This window comes from Malassezia restricta, chromosome II, assembly GCF_003290485.1.
Source record: "Malassezia restricta chromosome II, complete sequence".
In the NCBI taxonomy this organism is placed as follows: domain Eukaryota; kingdom Fungi; phylum Basidiomycota; class Malasseziomycetes; order Malasseziales; family Malasseziaceae; genus Malassezia; species Malassezia restricta.
Window position 1 is genome coordinate 1,283,895 of NC_040194.1, and position 19,407 is coordinate 1,303,301.

Sequence of the window (19,407 nt, forward strand, 5' to 3'; positions counted from 1 at the left end):
ATGTTTGCACGTGGCTTCCATTGATACCGACGATAGTCCAGAGGCGAAGCACGACCCAGTGCAACAGCAATCACGTTTTCACGAGCAATTGGTATATGGAGGCACATCGTCGTATTCTTCATACTGGTTTCTTATGATGAATTCCGGTGCCCCTCCTGTTCCGAGCGCGGATCTCGAAGAGCTTCGGCGCACAGAGTTGGAGGTGATTGAAAGTATCATGGCTGACGACTTTCGCGTGTTACAGCCCACTGCGTGGAAAGGGGTCACGTCATCCCAAGTGCAGACGTATGAAGCTATTCTGCGCCCCGAAATAGACTCTTTGAAAGAGCATGTATCTGTGGTTGTGCGGTTTGCATTAACACGCACGTATCCCAATACACACGCTACATGCTACGTACGCGCACATGATCCACAAACGCATGGCGTAAGGGCCTCAGATTTGAAGGTTCTGGAAGAGAAGATGAATCAAACTGCCCGATCATTGCGGGGAACGGAGATGATATGGGAACTGATCAATGTGGCACAAGAGTTTATTAGCACGCACAATACGGCACCTGCAGACGGGGCACCTGCGCATCTTAGCCTGGAAGAGCGAATGCGCCAGAGGGAACACGTAAAAGAAGAGAATGAAAAGATACGTTCTCATAAATTGCAAAGACAAATGGATGATGAGGAAAGGCAGCGTTCGACAGAACTCGCTATTCAAATTGAGCAAGAAACACACAAGCAGAAGCAGGCAATCAAGACTGAAGCCAAAAAACTTCGAGAAAGTCCTCGATTTGTCATTCCTTCTGCATCAGAGCGCCTCTCGGGTGAACCTGTGCGCGAACGCGATGAACTAGCCTTTCGTGTATCCATGGTGCCTCTTCATGAGCCTGTCCACGTAAATGATACCGAGATTACCTGCGTGAAACGTGGTCCCTTTATATCTCCAATCTCATTAGCACGTACGTATTATTGCGTGCCTGTCACACCTCCAGACATGCCGGATGATGTGTGGTGGACTCTTGAGATTGTGCCTATTTCATCTTCATATTACACGACGAATGCTGGACAGCGCAAATTAAGTGAGCTTGAGAGGGATCTTGCAAGGCTACAAAAAGTGCATGATCCAGTGCTTGTTCCGATTTTAGGTTGGAATCGTTGGTCTCATCCTGACAACGATGCGCATGCACTGGCGCTCTATCTCGTTCACGATGCGTGTGGTGCCTCGTCCGTCACTTCCATGCTGCAGCAATGTGGCAATATACCTTGGACATCTGTACAAAACATACTCGCATCCATTTTGTCTGCTTTGGACAAACTTCATTCTCAAAAAATGACTCATCGGGGCATAACTCTAGACACTATTACATTACAGAACGGTCAGGTTCGCCTCTCTGGTGCCTTTTACCGCCAACAACTTCGAGACATGCATCGCTCGAACGCGCTCAATACAATTGGTGTATCAGAAAAAGACATGATGGACGGGTGGCGCTCACCAGAAAGCTTGCAAAGCCCCTTGGCATATACGTCAAGTCGAGATATTTGGGATCTTGGCCGGTGCACTTGCCAAATGTTATTTGGAGAACATGTTGTTCAGCAGTTTATTTCCCCTGAGGCTTTATTTGAAACGCGCTCGTTTAGTTCGGACGATACATCCTATCTATCATTATTAAAAAGTATGTTACACCGGGTGGAACGGCATCGAGGGACTGCGAGAGAACTTCTTAATAGCATTAAGCAATGGGAAGAGTTGCCATCTCATCCCAACGATCTTGTCCAGACGTCATATCAAGATGCTCTTACGACGTCTCTCATTTTACCCCGTGACCACCAATTGCGTAATACTGTGACAAGTCGTGAACAAGATACGGCGAATGCGAGGGTTGGATCGTTCTGGCAGTTGCGTAATTTAGCATTGCCAACTTTTCAACCCGTGTCTCGCTATCTTAGCGATTTTGAGGAAGTTGAATTTCTTGGGAAAGGTGCATTTGGTGTGGTTGTCAAAGCTCGTAATAAACTCGATGAGCGATTCTATGCTGTTAAAAAAGTACACTTGAGCAGTTCAGCAGCTGAGGAAGAACGTACGATGCGTGAAATTATGGCACTTTCGCGTTTGGATCATCCCCACATTGTACGATATGTGACATGTTGGATTGAGCGAACCGAGACCCCAGCGATACCTCCCAGTACTATTGATTCGAATGAGCGATGGCGCGATAGCAGCGCACTCACTACGAGTCAGCAGCTTGATACCAGTGCTCTTCGACAGATACATCATCTTAAGATGGGTAAAGTGGATGACTTTTTGTCAGAAGACAAGGACATGGACTTGATGGATGATGACTTCATCCAGTTTGGTGAAGGCAGTTGGAGTGAGCAAGACGAAGATGATTCGTATCCCAGTGAAGATTCACGCTTGTCAGTGCCAGCATCCACAACAGATCAGTCTATGCGTGTCCTCTACATTCAAATGGAATACGTGGAAAACCAGACACTTGGTGACGCTCTTGAACACGGTGTAAGCGTGGATCAGGCATGGCATATTTTTCGACAGATGCTCGAAGCGCTTGCCCACATTGCATCGCTTGGTATCATTCATCGTGACTTGAAGCCCAGCAATGTATTGATGGACACGCATGGAGACATTAAAATTGGTGATTTTGGTTTAGCTACCACCAATCTCCACGCTATGGAGCCTGGTCAGCGAGATTCTATGACACAGGGTGAGTCAAAAGAGCTTACGTCGGGTCTTGGGACTTTTCTGTACATTGCACCGGAAGTGTTATCTAAGAAAGGAATAAGTGCCCGATACAACCAGAAAGTCGACATGTTTTCACTGGGCATCATCTTTTTTGAGATGCTCGCATCGCAACGATGCTATAAAACAACCATGGAGCGCTATAAGCTTCTTAATGACCTGCGAAGCCCTGCTATTAGGTTCCCAGCATCATGGGATAAGACCCTCTTTGCAAGTCAAACACAAATCATACGGCAGCTTCTCGACCACGACCCGGGTCAACGGCCTACGCCTATGGCAATGCTCCGTTCCCCCCTCTTGCCCCCCAAGATGGAGGATGAATTTGTTCAGGAACTCGTACGCCTAGCCGCCAATCCCACGAGCGTACATCGCCATGAGCTCATCCATGCCTTATTTTCTCGTCCACAAAATGATAAGCTTCGTGACTACACTTTTGACACTGGCGCACAGGGTGAGGAAGATGATGTGTTGGTGGGTGTGGTATGTCGTTACTTACGCGATACATTCCAATGCCGTGGTGCAGTGCCTGTTCACCCGCCGCTCTTGTTCCCGCCAAGTGATGAGTATGGTGAAGAAAGTAACATCGTGCGTCTGCTCGATAAGACAGGGAATGTGGTGTTCTTACCGTTTGACTTGACCGTTCCTTTTGCTCGAATCTGTGCTCGGAGTGGTCATATGCGACTTAAGCGTTTTGACATTGCCGATGTGTATCGGGAGAATTTGCTGGCAGGTGGTCAACCACGCGCCGTATTAGCTGCTAGTTATGATATCATTTCTCAGGAACCTGATCCTTCTGCTGAGGCTGAAGTTTTGGCGCTGATGTATGAGTTGTTACAAATGCCTGGATTAGCAGGTGAAGCATGGAATGTGGAATTGAGTCATGAATCCATTTTGCGCGTGTTCCTCCAGCGATTCCCAGCGCAGTTTCACTCAGCGCTATTGGAAGCACTTCCTCAGTACCTTGCGAGGGGTTCAGATGCACGTGTTAGGCACCTGCTCGGATCGGCTGGTATGCCCGTGAGCTTGCTAGACGAAGTGGATGCATGGAATATTTATGAGGACTTTGATACAGCCGTGCACACATTAGCGGAGCTCCTAACTCCAGAAGAGCGAACGAAATTGGCTGAGCCTTTGGCACATCTGGTGAGTGTGGTGAGACTTGCTCGAGAATTTAGTGTACAGTCCAAGATTTATTTGGTGCCGCTCTTTTCTCACAGCCATACACACTACCGTAATGGCACTATGATGGCCGTTTCTAAGATGTCAAGTGGTGGTAAACATCGAGATGTCCTAGCGGTCGGCGGTCGATATGATGAGCTCTTGCGTCGTTTCTCGTATCCACGAATTGGAAGCTCTCAAGAACCCCGGCATGGCGTTGGCTTACAGATCGCTGTGGGTAAAATGGTCAAGGCTGTCGCGCGGTACCAGCAGTCCCATGTGCCACGGTTTCTTGGTCGGCCAGAGCAAGAACGAACATTGGGACCATGGACACCACGTCGCTGCGAATGCTATATTGCTTCCAGTCAGCCTGGTCTTCTCGAGAGCAAGATCCAAATTTGCAAGACTTTGTGGTCCAATGGGATTAGTGCAGACCTACAGTATGAATGTGCCGCGGGTGAATCTCCCGAGGTGACTGTTTCAACATGCCGTGCAGAAGGAATTCTATTCCTCATTCTACTCCGCGCGCATACATCTGCCGTCAAAGTAAAAGAGGTTATAACGCGCACAGAACATGAAGTGGCCCGGGAAGGCCTGACTACATTTTTACAAGATCGTATTGCTCGACAGCGACGCGTGGATCAAATGACCGTGGGGGTGCGGCCTCGAGAATCTGACACACAAAGACTAAGTACATCTTTGAAAGGTGGCTCTCACAGCAATATAAAGTATGCTCCTCGCATAAACGTTCAAGTTTTTCTTCCTGGGCGACTGGACCGGTCACGCCGCACCGAGCGTCGCCTCAAGTCTGCGTCACGACTCGCCCTAGCCGAAAAGGCTGCTTCCGACATTTCGCGGCTGCTTGATGCGATTCATGCTGGACGTGTTCCAGTTTTCGCTGTGGAACTGTCGTCAGGTTTACTTGAGCGATTCGCGGCTGTCGCACTAGAATCTGATGAAGTATTCAAAACATTCATACATGATGAAATACCTTCATCAGACGAGCGCGATTATGTCAAGGCGCTTCGCTCCATCATTCTTGATACAATCGATGACGATACACCTTCCAATGGGCCTCCATCATTCGGCACATCACCCACTACCTCACATTCGAATATACCATATCAACCTTCCCGTGTACTTATTTATTCTATCAAAGATGGCAAAACGGTCCTTTGTGGTTAAATCATTCGTTGTGGTGCTCTGAGTACTTGTATATTTAAGTGCATAAACGACATACCATGCGGACATGTCCAAGGCATCGCAACTCGCAGTAAAACCAGACCACATGACACTTCGAGGAGAACAAATATCAAAGGCAGAGAGAGGAGGGGCAATGTTGTCGGATACATTGTATAAGATATGAAAATGATCGCATATAAATTAATGATACAGCCGTTAGTGGACCGTGCAAAAGATGATGCAAAGCATTGCAAGGACTAAGCAGTATCAGGGTATACGAGGTACATTACGAAAGCACTAGGGGAATGCCTATAACCTGTGCGATGACATAGTGACATGATTTAAAATAGGGACACTCAGGAAGCAAATAGAATGCTGCAAAATATGCCCAGGTGATGTATGATATGTTCGCGTGCGATGTACCATGCCTACTCAATCAGTCGCATGTGCGATACTGGTAGATAGTACTCGTCTAATGTCCAGTATTTTCGTTTGATGCCTTTCCACGTATCTTCTTTGACGCTCATGGGTAGTGCATGCCACTTGGTTTCGAGTCCGATTTCACGCAGGTCGAGTTCCGCCACGCGCGTGAAGATGTTATAGAAGAAGCCGTTTGTAGCAGCTAGACCATGGACTGCAAGAGTAAGCCAAACATGAAGCACGTACAAAATGAAAATCGTGAATCAGGGCCTGATAAAACATTAGGCAAGCATTCAAAAAAGCGTCGAAGATCTGTGCATAAGCAAAACCGCACGCACCTTGGTAATCTTGTGAATATGTATCGAAGTAAATTGCATCAAATACTCCCAATTTCATGGCAATACTTCCATCTTCGTCATTTTCTGGCTGCAGGAAGTCTTCCCATGTCCCCTCAAAGATTTCTACGCCCGCACGTTGATCCCATCCTTGCTCCCGCATAAATGCAATGGCATCAGGATGGGGCTCGATAATGACATGACGGCGAGGCTTGTACGTCTGGATCATCTCATCGATTATTCCTAAGCCGAAGCCGACATTCAGGATCGAGAAACCTCTAGGCTGATCTTCACAAAGAACCTTGGCTGATGCGTGCATAATTTCATTCTCCCATTCAGCCATGACCATGTTGTTATCTTTGTCAAGGCATCGCCATTGACCATTTTCATCCTTCATGAATGTAAGCTTGCTTTTGAGAAATTCAGCGTTTGAGTACGTCACTTCTTCTTGTGACCCGGACTTGAGTGTCACAAGCGTAGATCCATTTTCATCTTCACGAGAGGCCTGATGTTCTGCATGCATTTCCATGCTTTCATCATCCAATTTTGCGTGTCGTGCAATGACTGGGACTAGAAAGGACTGGCGCACGCCTTCTTGGAATAGGATATCGTAGCATTTGGTATAATTACGCGACCAAGCGATATCAGCTGCAGTGAATCCCAGTTCGTCGACGGCATTCCACAAGGCACCATTTTTCAACAGAAGCTTTATAATGTCTGGATGTCCCCCGTCCGCAGCATAATGCAATGCATCCCAGCCTAACATGGCCTCGTCCGCGTACCATGCATCGGCAGAACCATTCCATTCAGCAGCTGGTTGGGTAATCGAAAGGAGTGTTTCGCATGCTATCATATCACCAGCCCCTGCAGCACGGTGCAATGCCAAATTACGCTCGATGCGCTCTTTTGGCAGCAAGGACTCTGGTTGTGACATGGTGGTAGAGTGATGGGTAGTGAGGATATATGCCACGAAGTGTAGGTGCCACGTGGAAATTGAGACTGTGGACACGCGAGCAAATTTGGCAGCGCGCGGCTGATTTCTATTCATGTCGTTGTTTGGTGCATCGACGGCGACCAATCCAACACAGAACAGTGCAGCTACTGCACTTCCTCGTTCCATGTCGTTCACAGCAACAGGTAATAAAGGATTTTCATTTGGAGCTCAAAATGCTACGGGCACGCAAGCTCAGCCGAGTGGATTATTTGGTTCGGCTCCTTCCAATAATACGGGAGGTACTGGTCTTTTTGGAAGCGCAGCATCCAATACAGGAAGTCTTTTTGGACAAAATACCACTCAGAAGAATAATACAGGTGGTTCATTATTTGGTCAAAACAATACGTCTGCCAATACTGGTAATAGCTTGTTCGGGCAGAACGGTACCACAACATCCAATGCGGGCGGTGGTTTGTTTGGCCAGAACAATACCTCCTCAACTGCAACAGGTGGCTTGTTTGGACAAAACAACAACTCTTCAACCACAACTAATGGTGGAATATTCGGTCAGAACAACACTGCCCCGAGCGCCACGGGTGGTGGATTGTTTGGTCAAAATAATGCGTCGGCAACTAACACGGGCGGTGGTCTTTTCGGTCAGAACAGCACATTGCCAAATACCAACAGTGGTGGTCTGTTCAACCAAAACAATTCTTCTGCATCCAACACTGGCGGGAGTCTGTTTGGCGCAGCAAATGCACAGCCTTCTGCAAATACAGGCAATGGTCTCTTCGGACCAAACACGTCACAAACTAATACGGGAAGTGGTCTCTTCGGTCAAAGCACCAATACCGCGTCTTTATTTGGCGCTCAACAAAATGTTACAGGTCGAAATTTGTTTGGATCGCAGCCCACTTCAACCACTCTTGGCACAAGTTTGACAGCGTATGTATGAATATTGACTCACTTCAGACCTTCGCAAAGTACGTCTCCTCTCATGCAGTTTCCGTATTACCAGAGAGAGCGGTATAATGAGTTACCTGAACCACAACGAGCGCTTTTGGATTCCATGGAGAAGTATATCTCATCACAAATGCAAATCAAGCACGAGCTACGTGCGCGTAGTGCAAATGAAAGCATGCGTCAGCTGATGGGCAACGTTCATGAACTTATGTCGGAGCAACAGGCGCTCTCAGCTGCTCTAGAAGCCGACTCAATGAAGCTTCAGTCAGTTGTGAGCAAGGTTGAACAAGATCGACATGATAATGCCATGATGCACCAAGTCGCATTGCATGCAAGGGACAAGCTCAGTGATGGTAACGGTTTTGTTGATTGGCTTCGACGATTTTATGAGCGCGTTGCTGAAGACTACATGGGTCGTATCCAGCGATATCGCTCGACCATGGAGCAACTCGAGCGATACCTTTTGTCCATTGACCAAACAGAACAATTTGCACCGCAAGTAATCTCTGATATTATTCATGAGCAAAACACTTTGTTCATGTCCATGGCCGAACAGGTTGCTACTTTGCACGCTGAGATTGATATGCTGAAAAAAGACTATGTAAAATGGTACCAGGCCAGGTTTCATTCGGTGAGAGACCCTTTCGCTCCTGTGGCTGCAGCTGCTACAGACCGCCCATGACTATTGTTATATTATAATTGAGCTTCCACAAGGTCAAAGTAACGACCACGCTTTGAGATGAGCGTTTCGTGTGAACCAGTTTCCACAATCTCGCCATCCTCAACGACGCAGATGAGGTCAGCATGGCGAATCGTCGACAAGCGATGAGCAATGGTCACTGTCGTGCATGTGGTTGAAGCATTATCCAACGCACGCTGAACAAGGACTTCAGACTCAGGATCCAGGGCTGATGTGGCCTCGTCGAGCAACAAAATTTTGGGGCGACGAATCAGTGCACGAGCAATACAAACACGTTGGCATTGTCCGCCACTGAGCGATGAGCCTTTGTGACCGATCATGGTATCCAAGCCATCGGGGAGAGCCATAGCAAAGTCCCAGACACAGGCCTGCCGACAAGCCTCTTCGATGTCAGCGTCGGTTATCTTGGATGCATCGATAGCTCCCAGCAACAGATTCCATCGGAGTGTGCCCTCGTAAAGCACTGGATCTTGGGATACATACGCCATCTCAGCGCGCCATTGATGAATGGGAACAGAACGTATATCAATGCCACCGTAAGTAATTGTGCCTTTGCAAGGATCATAGAAACGCTGAAGAAGGCTCAATGTAGTACTTTTTCCGCTGCCCGATGTACCACAGAAGGCAACGGTCATGTTTTCTTTGATTGTGAGGTTCAGATTCCGAATAGCAGTGTGTGTGGGGCGCTGAGGATATCTCAATTCCACGTCTGTGAATACAATATCGCGCGGACCTTTAGGTGGCCAGACTGTAGTCTCAGGCAGCGAGGCATACTGAGGCGTTCGATTGAGCCAAGTTCGAATGACACGCAAACCAAGGCGTGCTCGCGCGATATCCGGCATATAAGCTGTCAGACGTATAGCTGCAAAGAAGGCAACAAACTCTCCCTCAAACGCAGCCAGGATGTTGAAAGGAGAGGCATGTCCGTTTTTGATGATAGTGGCGCCCCAGTACATCATTAGACCCGTAATACCAACCAATGTGAATTGGGTATACGCATAGGCAAGAACGCCGGCAGTCAATTTCCAAATATATGGACGACCGCGTGAGCTTTCTGACGAAAAGTGTCGCAAAATATCTGCTTCACGTCCCAATGTTGTCACGGTGCCAATAGCATCGATTGTTTCCGCAACGTAACTCGATGTACGCTCAATGGGCTCTTGTATCACGACTTCAAATTTCTCCATGAGATAGACATTTAAGTAGCTCGCAGCAAGGAGGGAAAGCATGGCAGGGAAAACGGCAATCGCAAGGCGCCAGTCCATCACGAAAGCCATGATTTGCGAGCCTACCAGGTTACCGAACGCAATTAATATTTGACAAAGTACGGCACCGAAGGCAGTGCCCACATTGGCCGAGTGGTTGAAAATCATGGAGCTTAGAGCACCACTAGAATGTTCTTTTTGGTCGAAGAAAGCAATGTCCTGACGCATGACGGCACGCAGCGATTTCAGCTTAAGAACGCTTGACAGGCTCTCTGCTGCCGTTTCCAGAGCGTATGACCCGAAAAATGCGAAGCATGTGTCGATAATCGAAATGATGAAAAACCACAGTGTCCTCCTGTTCATGTCCGAACGCATGCGGTCGAGGTCGGGATCGCCAAGACCTTCAAGCACGTAACCACTGATCCATGCAATGACAGGGAAAGCACTGGCCACGCCCAGCGCTAGCGTACAGCCTGGCAAAATAAGCCAGTAGTGACCCTTCAACAGACGGAATAAGTTGAGCTGCTTTCGATTGACGGCTTTGGGCTTCTCGACATCTTGATTGTTGGGCTCAAACTGTTCTTTTTCATTGGGCGTTTCGGAGATGAATTCGTGGAATCGCTCATTTGCCTCCATTGTGAGCGAAACAGCACCAACGGATCCTCTTGATACAATATCAGGAGGGATGGAGTTGGTGAGAAGGTAGTGCTTTGGTCCTTCCGGTTTGGGTGGGACATATCGCTCAACTTGTTTTTGCGGACGCAATGAACTGACATTGTCATCCGCCTCGTCGTCTCCTTCCTCATCAATACCAGACGCGGCACGATTGTGCATAACCATCTTGCGATACAAACCACCTTTGATCTGAACGAGCTCATCATGTGTACCGCGCTCCACAATGCTACCCCGTTTCAGGACAATAATTTGATCAGCGTGTTGGATTGTGGAAAGACGGTGAGCTACCACGATGGTTGTCATCCCCCTTTCCTCTTGCTCCTTGGCAAGCGTACGCTTGATGCTGTCTTCTGTTGATGTGTCCAATGCCGAGGTCGCTTCGTCAAGGCACAGTACCTGGGGCTCACGCACCAGAGCACGGGCAAGTGCAATGCGCTGACGTTGACCACCACTCAGATGTACATTCCGACCGCCAGAAATGTGTGTGTCCATACCTTCCGGGAGCTTGTTCACAAAACCCATCGCTTCGGCTTTGGCAAGGGCTACTTTGACCTTTTCACGCACGACCGGGTCATCCAATGAAATGTCGGATTCGACACCAGCCGATAATCCCATGGCTACATTTTCCGCGATGGTGCCAGTGAAGAGCTGAGGGTTTTGGCGTACAACCGCGACTTGCGAGCGCAGCCAGCGCACATTTAGGTCACGAACATTTTCTCCCGCGAACAAAACACGGCCCGATCCCTTCACAGGTTCTTTCTCGGGATCGATTGGAATATTTGATGACAGCACAGCATCCATAGCAGAATCAGGGTCATATTCACGCGCAAGCAAGGACGTAACAGTAGACTTTCCACTTCCAGAGGGACCCACCAAAGCCGTTACTGTACCTGGACGAAAATCGATGCTGACGTGGTTTAAGCTTGCCACATGAGGTCGACCAGGGTAGGCGAATGTGACATCCTCCAGTGCAAAAGATGGAATGTACGTAGGAACATTTTCTCGCACGCCCTTGGAAGCTGGAAGACCCAAAATCTTGCCCGTGGTACGACGCACATCGATTCGAGGTTCTCTTTCGATGGTGGCCCGCATCTTCTTGATCTTGGCCATAGACTCAAAGATACTTTGAAAGTGAAGCAAAATCATGGCCATACTGAACAACGCACTTAAATAATTGAAGAAGGATGAAATGACGTCATTCATGCCTTCCCTTCCATCAGCAACCAGGACAGATGCCCACCAAAAGCCAAGGGGGTAAAGAATCGTTACAGTGAAATACATAGAGCTCATATCACCGCCACGGACAATCGAGCGTAAATTGACAGCACGGGCCAATGGCAGAATATAGAGCTTTTTCATACGATCCACAAGCGTATTTGTCAACTCGAAGCTTTGAACTACACGGACAGAAGCAATGACTTGTTCCATGTAAGTCGATAAGTGCCCATCGACCTCCATCACCTTTCCAGTAGTCTGTTCGGCGAGCATGCCCAGAATCGTAAGTGTAAGTACTGAAAAAAACAGCAGTGCGAGTAAGACGCCAGCATGATTAGGGGCCTTGCTCAACGCCATAATGACACATGCTAAGACAGTGCCGATGGCATTTAGCAGAAAGCCTAATTTTTCGCCAAGTGCAGCGTGCACTTGTGATACATCGCGATTGGCATAAGTTGTGATAGCACCGGGACCGTGACTGTCATAGTAGGTAGGGTCTTGAACCAGAGATGCTGCAAAATATTCACGGCGAAGACCAGAAGACAGGACGTGGGCTGCGTGTGTCAGTAGAATGGGAAAGAGCCAGTTTGAAAAAAGCGCGACTGCACCGACGACGATGGCGACCCATGCAAGCTTATTGTTGTAGCCCATTGATGAGGCCAATTCGTCTTCCTTGTGTGCAAGATTTTGAGTCCAGTGTCCATAGATTATATCGATACCGGCTATAGTGCCACCTGCAGTCAGGGCAAGTACGACTCCCAGTAGATAACAGGTATAAGGATGCGTCAAAGCACCCCAAGGATTGCGCCAAGGCGCTGGGAATTTCTCTGCAAACGAGAATAAATAGAAAAGATTTGGAAGATTTGAAGTGTGTCTCTCGAACAAAGGGCGCCTGAAAGGTGCCTCTAGTTCATTGACACTTACCGAAGTCTTTTTCGATACCATCCCCGCAGTACGATGTAGTCATGTGGCAAAAATGACGATCACTTATCGCATCTTTTATCGTCACATGACGGATGCCAAGAAAATTTGACTTGGCCCGAGTAATCCCGGACGCCTGCATGATGCCTACTGTGCCAAGAAAATATTGGGCGAATCATGTGTGGTTGATGGAACTATCATTGGATGCGCAACCTGTTTAAGCAAAGTATGCAGTTGAAAAGGCCTTTTTGCCAAGCAAAAAGGTCCACTCCGGTGGACCGATTATGCTGTCAGATTGGGCGTTATGATGTAAAAGGGCATAAACTTTCAAAGGTCTGTGCTTAGGAAACCTGTGTTCCTTGCACTTGGACTTGATTATACACGCGTGTCAGTCACGTGGTTACTTTAACAAATGAGTGGCATTGGGCGAACTAGTGAATGAAAAGGCAATGTGCGGAGCATTGCTTGCTAGTGACTACGCACAGACGGTCAAAGAGAACACAGCGCGACCTTGGTTATAGGCAAGAGCGCGCCGCGAATGGATTGCTTATGCAGCCCTGACGGGAACCTGAAAATGACAGGCAGTTGCAGATGAACAATAGTAGCGTATAGTCCAAGGAGTAGAGCAGCGGGGACAAAGTGAGGCCCAAGAATAAATGTAAGATAAATATGTAGAGCGAAGGTTTTTATGGCATAGTGAATGGTAAATTGTACTCGCACCGATGAAGCAAATAACGAACTACCATAATTTCAAATATGACCTGATTAATGCAAAAAGAACGGACGTTATAATGTGTTGTTCGTATCTTCATTGCGATCTATTCTATTTTACGCCTGTCGATGAACGAAGAAGTATATGGACATTGAAGCACAGTTGCTGCACCGGTGTTCTATGAAAAAAAAAAAAAAAAAAAAAAAAAAGACATGTTGAACAGTATGACAGGCCAGGAATCATCAATGTAACTGCCTATCTTTCGAGAACGTATTGTGGTCTTGCTAGGAAGGCTCCTGGCATTGATGTGTCGGCCTTGAGACAACAGCATGCTTGCATGATTTGTTGGGTGGGCCTGTCTGTGCGAATTGGTTTAATTAATAATATTTGGACATTTTTGCTCATCCAAGACTTGACCCGGGCTTTCGACTGAACGTGGAGAGGCTCAAATGATTAAATTAGAAGGCTGAACAGTTACGGCGCTTCTTCGGTAGGAACTTCCGCCCATCAACATGGCACGTCTGAAAGAAATGCCCAAGGGGCATGTATTGGACAAAACATGATTAGCAACATGCAAGACAGGATGACATATACTGATAAGGACTCGCTATAAGCGCCATGAGACAGATGGGGCGGTCATGGCAGGATGTCAAAGTCTGTCGTGGAACGTATTCCGTGCAGTGACAAAAACGACGAAAAATGGCACTAAACGCGCAAGGAGAGAAGAGTGAGACGAGCAAACACAGAAAACAGGAAGGATGCAGTAGTCAACCATTCATGCCTGAAGAGACCAAGAATCGCTGGGAAAGAGACAGTTCGAAGAGAAATGGAGATATAGCCATCCAAAAAAACTAGAGGCGGACAGATGAAGAAATCAGAAAAAGCAAATAGAAAGCAGCAGAGGTAAAGAAGTGAAAGCAAAGATGCAAGGAGACATTGCAAAGGGGAAGAGAATAGGTGAAGCGAAATGAAGCATGGATGCAAAAATCAAACGAAACGCGCGAAGTGTAACCTGTTTTGACTAGAACCATAGTTTAAAATGTGATAAACAGAAGTCAGAACTTGGAAAGGGAGTTCAAGCTGCTGCAAGATCGCAAGTGACTTACATGCGCCATACATGACCATAGTTACCTCGGATGTCCAGTGCTAGCCTGAACGAAGCGTTCAGTCCGAAAGGAAGTTTGACCAAGGCATCGACTAACGTCAACGTGGATGCATTTAACAGGGAATCAAGCGCTGATTCTAGGCATGTAGCAGGTCGAAGATGTATTTGTCCCTATGCCCCCAACCAAACACGGATTATGACTGGTCATAGCAGCTAGAACGGACGAAAAGCACGCTTTTCGTGACTTATATGAAACGAGCGATCCGTGATCGGAGAACTTGTACACGTGCACATACAATTGAGGCGTAGGGAGCAGGCAAGGCGAAAAGCATAATGACACATGTGACTAGGAAGTGGTGATATCGAGAATCAAGCATATGAAATCCTGGATCTACATAGGGGCTGGTATGGATGGCAAACAATGATGAGAGGTCAAAAATACGCAAAAAGGCAAGGTAATGTCTATGAATGTCCGATACAATAGAAGATATGAAGAAGACAGCAGTCGTTAGGGTTGTTCTTTTTGTTACATCGCAGGCTTCGGTAAATGCGTTATTTGCATACCCATGGAAAAGTAGTTAGGCGGGAGAAAAATCTTTTTCAAAGGTAGTGTTAAGCAGACGAGACCGACACCCAGAATGCCACGCGAGAGAAGACAGTTCTCATCCATAGGGGACGCATGTACTTGGCTACAACAATAGAGGGGTACAAACTCTTATAAGGGACTCAACTCACAAATGAAACGAATATCACTCGATCACTGCATCAAGTTAATGGTTTTGTCGCACATGAACCAAGCGTAGAGTGAAGACTAATCAAAATGCCAACATAACACAGATACGAACTCATTCTTTGCAAACTTTCCAGAAAGTAGCAGCATGTGATACATGCATTTATACATCAGTGCTTGCGGAGATGGCACACGGAGCACGCACGGTGGCAAAAGCCGATGGCACGTGCGAGAGGAAAGCGGAGACCGTGTGAACAGGTACACGGAATTCCGGATCGACGTAGGAGTTGCGACCGGGGGCCTTAGTTCGAGGTGGAGAGCAAAACTGCTCGAAAGGGCAGGTCAAGAGCCCAGCATGCCGTAGCACTACACGAGATATGAAGACATCGACGATTGCGATTCTACTTGCAGCCGCGGCGCTAAGCACAGCGAATGCGCTAAAGTGCCACAAGAATGCAACGGGTGTGTTGGCAACATGGGAGGACACGGAAATTCTTGACAGCCATGTTGGGTTTGGCTGGACGCAATATTACCACATGAAGGATGGAAAGCTTGCAACGAGCAATTTGCCTGGGGAAGAGTACGACTTTTACGTATGTGATGCGCCAGAAAAATTCGTGGAAGGAGGAGGAGTATTAAAGACGAAGGACGGAAAGAAGTGCTTGACCAACTCGTTTATTCGAGAGCGGGATCCATCGCACGATGGATCGCATGGAATTGCGTACAAGCAGGTACCGGAGAATGTGGAGAAGAAGGTGACACTGGAAGATTGTGCTGAGGGTGGCATGGAGCTTCGAAAACAGTGGTTTTCGCTTGGCTATCCGGAACGGAAGGGCTGTTCAGTGCCGATTTCAAAGGAGGGCTATGAAAATGATGACACTATGGACTTGTCATATGGACCGCAGGGAGTGGCGTTTGACAAGGATGGCGGTCTAGGTTACGATAAGAGTGATAAAGTGAGGTACTTCCATCGTTCTCAGAGCTACCTCATGACGGGGAACCTGGACGCTACTTGTGTATACAAGAACCCAGTAGAACCTGGAAAATAGGTACATTGCTGATATAAGTTGTTAAAAGATGTAATGAGGGATGGAATGCATCTATTGTAAGAGGACTATCATGCTTTGAGTGCCCTGGCGGAGATGTGGCTACTTGCAGTGAATACTGCTCTGAAGTACAAAGGGCTGTCTTGCGTGTGTGTGTAGACAGTTTTATCAATCCGTTGAGGACGATCGAACGGTCCCTTGTCGGTGCGCCATTTGTTGTGCCCGAGACATAGAGACTGCTGAGTGGACGTGCGCCTCCACCTTCAGTGTTTTCAGAGTAGCTTTCTGAAAAAAATGGGACCATTTTTTTGCGTGAAAGCCAATACTTACCTCCGGCGAAATTCATTGTTCTAAATGAAAGGAGCTACAAAGACAAGGACTAGCCGCCCATGGAACACAACAAGGGTGACTTTGTTGCGCCAAATATCCAAAGTGAACCCTCGCGACAACGCAGGCAAGCGCTGGCGCGGGGATTTTTTTTTTTGACACCGGAGTTGCATGAACCGGTAGGACGACACGCCTGAATAAGTGGAGGAGGACGAACGACAGCGGAAGTCCGTAGTATTACCGCCACGTTCGAACGCATAAAAAGAGGCATGAGAAGCAGCGACCCTACATCACAAGTACCGGGGAACGCGACGACTTGAGCGAACAACTACCAGAACCAAGTACCAAGACATGAAGATTGCAGCAGCCACGATTCTTTCTGCGCTGGCGTTTAGCAGCCTGGTGAGTGCGGTACCTGCGAAGAGGGACGGCCTGAAGTGCCAAGCCAAGTACGCGCCAGGACCGCTGGCAGCGCGGGCGCACTTTGGCTCCGACACCGAGAGGCAATACTTTGCATTTAGAGGAGTAGAAGGACGCGAGGGCGAGGTGCTGGCAACGTCGGACAAGCCAGGACAGGAGGTGCAGTTCTATGAATGTGAGAAGCCAGCGGAGAACTACTACCCGGGCAAGGATGACGACGACAAATCGTTTGGACAACTGAGGCTGAAGGAAGACCCGAGCCTGTGTGTGACGGTTGGGGCAGACGAGGCACTGCGGCTGGAGAAGTGCGAGGAGGGAGCGACCAAGAAAATGGAGGGACAATGGATGGCAGCGACGAACGTAGGCGAAGGATGTGCGTCGATTGTATGGCATGCACCACTGCAGGGCCAAAAGCTGCAAGGACAAGTTCTGTTTGATCATGATGTGATTCAGCTGGATGAAGTGAGGCGGAGCAACATCAAAGGTGCTGTGGCATTTAAGATGGACAACGGAGCGTTTGGAGGAAAATGTGTAGGATAGACAAGATATACACTGTATAAAGAAAATAATGGGATGCAAAGATGAAGAGGCATATATATACATATATAAATATATAAGTATGCATTACATATATACGTATATGCATGTATGTATACTTGGATAGAGGAGAAAAAGGGGAAGGCAGGCTGGGACAGGTAGAGCGGCCTAGACCGGAGGGTCATTGACAGGACGTGTGATACAGGAACGTGATACGACAGGGAACAGACAAACGACTGAGGTCAAGGGAAAGGCAGGTGGTCGGAAGCCAAGAGGATAGGAGGACAGAGTGGAGGAGGAAACAGGAGCCTTGATAAATTCATTGAAATGGGACGAGAGTGTGGGGAAGTGGAGAGGCCAGGATGCAGTGCCTCACACAAGTAGTGTTTCCTATCTAGGTAGCGGAGAGATGCATAAAAACTGAACCATTTCACGAAAACCACAAGAATTATACAAATGCTAGGGACAGACGAGGATGTGGGTATGAGGGGGGCGGTGGGCCAGAAGAGCCGTAGGAAGAGGAACACCACGGAAAGAGAAGGGCGGAGGAGACTAGCGGGCCTTGGCAAAGCCCATGCGGCGAAGATCAAAGTTGAAGATGACTGAGCCGAGCTCCATGAATGGAGTGCCGAGAATCCAGTCATTCAAGCCGATGGTGCCGCCCATGGCCAAGTTGCACTTGTCACCGGCGTAGCCAAAAGTGATAGCATCGTTGGAGAGCTTGAAGGTCTGACCGGTGACGGTGAAGCTTAAGTTGGGAGGGCTGTTGTGGGTTGTTGTTGCAGCTGTAGCAGCCCTGATAGGAGCCGCCAGGGGACTGCTCGACGGAGACACCCTCGAGCTTGCCCATGAGAGCCTTGACTTGGTCGTTGGGGCCGGTGATGAAGTTGGTGCCCGAGTCGACGATAGCGTTTTGAGTCTTATCTTCGTTGAGCTCGACGAAGGTTCGCCAAAAGGTCTTGTCAGAGTTCTTGTCGGCCCAGGAGATGGGGCCGGTGAGTTCGAAGGGGTTGAACAAGTCGACGTTGGGTGAGGCCATGCTTTGTGACGATGTGTGAATTGGAAGGAGCTGGATTGGATGAGATGCTGTTTTTTTGGCAGCCCAAATGAAGGGGTCCTGCTTGACGTCGAAGCCACTGTTTTGGGTAGTGGAGGAGAGGCGAAACTTGCCGCCAATGATATCAGCGTCAAAGACTTCTCTGCCATAGCAGATGAGGACGTTTCGGGCCTTGATGTCGCCGATGGAAATGATGCCGGAGTAGAAGTCGCCATAGACATGTAGGTTGATGCAGGAGCAGTCGAAGGGTTTGTTGAGGCTGTTGGTGGTGAGAGACTTTTTAGGGTTGTAGGAGGACTTGTTGATAACGAGAACGGAGGAGCCGGCGTCGAAGATGACGAGAGCCTTTTTGTGGGGAGAGAAGCCGACGTGGATAGTGCCAGACCAAGACATGTCTTGACTTGGAGAGGGCCAATAGGAGGCGCGACTCTGCTTATTGGCATAGTCCCAATGGACGACGTTCAAGTACTGGCCAGTTTTGTTGCAGTGAAGGAGAGACACGGCAGCATACTTGTTAGGATGCAGAGGCTTTCGGCATCGAAGGAGGTAGGGCTGGGGCTGCCATTGGGAGAGAGATGGATTTGAGCGGCGGAGAAGAGCACCGTAAGCAGGAAGGCGGAAGAGAAGTATGGGTGGATAGAGAGAGAGAGAGATGGAAGGAAGGAGAAAGAGGCAAGGATACGTGGAGAGGAAATTCGGCAGATTAAGAACGAATGAGAGAGAGAGAGAGAAGAAGTAGCAGTATTAGCAGGAAAAAAAGATAGCGGATCGACAAAGAGACAGAGAAAAAAGCGACAGACTGAGTGTGATAGTGAGGGTTAGTGTGAGTGTGAGTGTTAGTGATAGTGTGAGTGATAGTGTGAGTGATAGTGTGAGTGTGAGTGTTAGTGATAGTGTGAGTGTTAGTGTTAGTGTTAGTGTTAGTGTTAGTGTTAGTGTTAGTGTTAGTGTTAGTGTTAGTGTTAGTGTTAGTGTTAGTGTTAGTGTTAGTGTTAGTGTTAGTGTTAGTGTTAGTGTTAGTG

General features: G+C 48.1%; 6 protein-coding genes across 6 annotated transcripts; 4 read left to right on the forward strand and 2 right to left on the reverse strand.

The window, feature by feature from the left end:
- Positions 1 to 133: 133 nt before the first annotated feature.
- MRET_1612 (eukaryotic translation initiation factor 2-alpha kinase 4) lies at positions 134 to 5,086 on the forward strand (the record flags this gene model as incomplete). The annotated part of the gene is made up of 1 exon (XM_027628239.1): positions 134 to 5,086. One exon carries the CDS (start codon positions 134 to 136, stop codon positions 5,084 to 5,086), a length of 4,953 nt encoding a protein of 1,650 aa, XP_027483859.1.
- A 425-nt stretch (positions 5,087 to 5,511) lies between these two features.
- On the reverse strand, positions 5,512 to 6,772 carry MRET_1613 (type IV protein arginine methyltransferase; the record flags this gene model as incomplete). Its single annotated transcript, XM_027628240.1, has 3 exons — positions 5,512 to 5,717; positions 5,750 to 5,815; positions 5,842 to 6,772. 3 exons carry the CDS (start codon positions 6,770 to 6,772, stop codon positions 5,512 to 5,514), a joined length of 1,203 nt encoding a protein of 400 aa, XP_027483858.1.
- Positions 6,773 to 6,884: 112 nt separating this feature from the next.
- Positions 6,885 to 8,417, forward strand: MRET_1614 (nucleoporin p58/p45; the record flags this gene model as incomplete). Its single annotated transcript, XM_027628241.1, has 2 exons — positions 6,885 to 7,717; positions 7,745 to 8,417. 2 exons carry the CDS (start codon positions 6,885 to 6,887, stop codon positions 8,415 to 8,417), a joined length of 1,506 nt encoding a protein of 501 aa, XP_027483862.1.
- An 11-nt stretch (positions 8,418 to 8,428) lies between these two features.
- Positions 8,429 to 12,475, reverse strand: MRET_1615 (ATP-binding cassette, subfamily B (MDR/TAP), member 1; the record flags this gene model as incomplete). The annotated part of the gene is made up of 1 exon (XM_027628242.1): positions 8,429 to 12,475. The coding sequence occupies one exon, from the start codon at positions 12,473 to 12,475 to the stop codon at positions 8,429 to 8,431; it is 4,047 nt and encodes a 1,348-aa protein (XP_027483861.1).
- A 2,900-nt stretch (positions 12,476 to 15,375) lies between these two features.
- Positions 15,376 to 16,047, forward strand: MRET_1616 (uncharacterized protein; the record flags this gene model as incomplete). The annotated part of the gene is made up of 1 exon (XM_027628243.1): positions 15,376 to 16,047. One exon carries the CDS (start codon positions 15,376 to 15,378, stop codon positions 16,045 to 16,047), a length of 672 nt encoding a protein of 223 aa, XP_027483342.1.
- A 675-nt stretch (positions 16,048 to 16,722) lies between these two features.
- Positions 16,723 to 17,331, forward strand: MRET_1617 (uncharacterized protein; the record flags this gene model as incomplete). Its single annotated transcript, XM_027628244.1, has 1 exon — positions 16,723 to 17,331. The coding sequence occupies one exon, from the start codon at positions 16,723 to 16,725 to the stop codon at positions 17,329 to 17,331; it is 609 nt and encodes a 202-aa protein (XP_027483341.1).
- Positions 17,332 to 19,407: the final 2,076 nt, after the last annotated feature.